General features: G+C 34.6%; 1 protein-coding gene across 1 annotated transcript in view; it reads right to left on the reverse strand.

Moving 5' to 3' along the window:
• Window positions 1–2641: 2641 nt before the first annotated feature.
• LOC102849007 (transmembrane protease serine 11G-like) overlaps window positions 2642–3078 on the reverse strand; it is a 66172-nt gene continuing 65735 nt past the window's right edge. The window contains exon 11 of the mRNA XM_006896830.1: window positions 2642–2800. Coding sequence (XP_006896892.1) covers window positions 2642–2800 — 159 coding nt within the window. The remainder of the gene's footprint in view (window positions 2801–3078) is intronic.

Below are 3078 nucleotides of genomic sequence, written 5' to 3' on the forward strand. Positions count from 1 at the left end.
TTTCAAATAATCTTCTTCCAACTGGATTCAGTGTCCAAAGAGCTTAATTAAGTTGGATAATTATGAAAGAAGATAGTGTAGCATTTTCAATGATTGACCATTTTAAAAATAATAGGAAAGATATTTCTCAATACGTGTGAAAAACAATGAATTGTGTCGTTTTTGAGAGTACTTTTCTCCCCTCAAACAATTGACTCTATTGCAGTGTGGTAATTATTCTGTTCTTCAAGGGACATTTAGCAGTATCTGGAAAAGTTTTGGTTATCACAACTGACATTTAATGTGTATAAGAAAGAAAATATTGTTAAAAATGTGACAATATACCAGATATAATATACAGACAGCATTTCCAACATCCAATATGTCAACAGTCCCAAAGTTGACAAATTCTATATTATAGAGATAATTCAGAAAGAATGTGTTCGAGTTCATTGCCATAAAAATACTTTAATGTATACAATATAATATTATGGGGGGCAAGAGGAATGCTTACTCAATACAACACATGAAAGGATATCTTAACACAACAGTTCCTTCATAAATGGCATACAGAATCAGAAAGAAAATACTTGATTTTTGTTGAACACAGATCCATTGACCATGTATGTCCCACAAATATACATTTAAATGTACATTAAAATTAAAATGGCCATTTTATCATAAAGCTGTTCCAAATATGAACATTTGTGGTTGAGTAGTAGACTTTTTGTTTTCTATGTCGAAGACCTGCATTTGATTTGTGCACAGTGCATGTCACAGACAGCCACAACCTGCCGGTTACTGGAAGGCTTGTATGCTGCTAACACGATGAAGAGCTTCCAGAATAAGGTGGTTAACAAGGAAGAGCTGATCTAGGTCTGAAAAATAGCCATTAAAAGCCCTAGGGATCATAACAGTCTGATGAACATCCATGATATGGCACAGGACTGAGTAGCACTTTGTTCTGTTTTGTCTGATGTTGCCACAAGTTAGAAGCAGACACCGCAGCAGCTAACAGTAACAGCAAAGTCATTGCAAAGATATTTCTTTGATTATTTAAGTAATTTTTTGTAAATGTAATTGTGCAAAAAGTCTGATGTTTTTAAACAGTAAATCTAAATAATAATTATAAGAGGCTTTACCAATTATAAAACAAATTATTTACCAGAATTTTGTATGAATTATTTGTTAATGTCCAACACTGGGTTCTCCTTTATTTATATTGGCTTTCCATTCTCTGAGTCTCATAATTTTTCTGGAGTTTGTTGAAAATATAACTGTCTAGAAAATAAATTGTGTTCAGAGAATCAATTTGTTTAAATGGAGTTCCTGAGCGATGCAAATTGTTAACATGCTCAATTGCTAACAGAGAGGACGGAGGTTTGAATCGTTCCGAGGCACCTGGAAAGAAAGCCCTGGAAATCTACCTGAGACATATTAGTTAATGAAATCTTTATGGAGAACATTTGTACTCTAACACAGGTAGAGTCTCTATGAATTGGAATCATTTGAAAGACAATTTGTATTGGTTTAGAAGTTGCTCATAATGAAACAGAGATAAAAAGCCTATTTACATCAGGATTGGAGCTTCTATTTTTTTTTCCCTGTTGGATTTTTTTGATTTTTTAATTTTTATTTTGTTATTTTTTTTATGTGTACCGTCAAATCAGATCTGACTGGTACAGGAGGAGATTTCCACTCCTTCTCTGGCAGAGCATCGGGTGGATTTGAACCATATACCTCTAGGCTTGCAGTGCAGTTTCTTGCCACTAGGCCACCAGAGCTCCCCTTAGAGTATCTCTAAGGACTTTCTGAGTTCTCACTCTTCTCATTTCTACTTTAAATACTTTTAATTACTGAGAGGTATTTTTACGTAGTATAGAAAAATTCTATTCTATGTAGTATGTTCTAGGCAGTATCTCCAGCTTCCTTGTGTCTGTCTGATCCAGGGATTTATTTATTTCTCCAAGATAAACTTCAGTGCAATATTTTAAAGAGTTTAAATCCTGACATATTGGGTATAAATATCAGTCTTTTACAAGTTTCAAAGAGAGTGTACCTGTCAGGCAAAAGGGATTCAGAGATGTTTCCTTTTATTCCTGGTTTTATGTCTAGTGTACCCCTCCTACCAATATCATCTATGTTAGCACTGGAAAAAACTAATCAACTCGATATATCTGTTATTGTTGTTAAGTGCCGTCCAGTCATAGATGACTCATAGGGACCCTATGATATGTCTGGCACTGAATATAAACAATCTTAATGAGTGTTTGTTTGATAAGGAGTATAATATCATGACATCCATCATCAGGGTAAGACAGCATGTTCTGGCCATGAAAAAGTAGAGAATACTTAGCTAGTTGGTACCTATTTTATTAAACTGTTGGGTTATTCTCCAACAGAGTCTAGTAGGGCTATAATAGAAAAATGAACAAGAAAGTAATCAGAGATACATATTAGTAATGGTATATTTTGTAGAGTGGACAGAATCTTCTTCGCTTATGGCAAGCAAAACACTTTTGATGACGTGAAAGAAATTCTACCTTTGGCATGTTTCAAGGGAGTTGGCAGTTTACACTTATTTGCATCTTGAATTTAATGATATTGAAACACAATTGGCTAGATACCTACACATAACCCACAATTGCCCATGGTTATCGCATTAAACGTCTGTTTTAGATTTAATCCAGTCCCGGTAAAGAGTCACTTTGGTATAAAGCCCAGGCTTGTTTGGTTTTCCACAGTCTATTCCCCAGCTTACTATTCCAATAAGATACCAGATGTTATTACTTTCAATAACCAGAGGTCCTCCAGAATCACCCTGTAGGAGAAAACAGTCAATGTGAGGAGAGAGAAGAATGAAAGTGAATCGTGTTAAAGACAATAAATTAACACTTTATATTAAAATGTCCTTAATTTTAAATTGGGATGTATTTAAATTTTAAAATAGGCTGTATAAGGAGAAATGTCACATCAGGATTGGAAGATTCATTTCATCAACAATCTGCGTTATGCAGGTGCTACAACTCTGTTTGCTAAAACTGAGGAGGACCTGAAGCACTTGCTGCATAAGGTCAAGGACTTCAGCCTCCAATATGG

Source organism: Elephantulus edwardii, unplaced genomic scaffold, assembly GCF_000299155.1.
Source record: "Elephantulus edwardii isolate Elephantulus edwardi_28Jun2011 unplaced genomic scaffold, EleEdw1.0 scaffold00192, whole genome shotgun sequence".
In the NCBI taxonomy this organism is placed as follows: domain Eukaryota; kingdom Metazoa; phylum Chordata; class Mammalia; order Macroscelidea; family Macroscelididae; genus Elephantulus; species Elephantulus edwardii.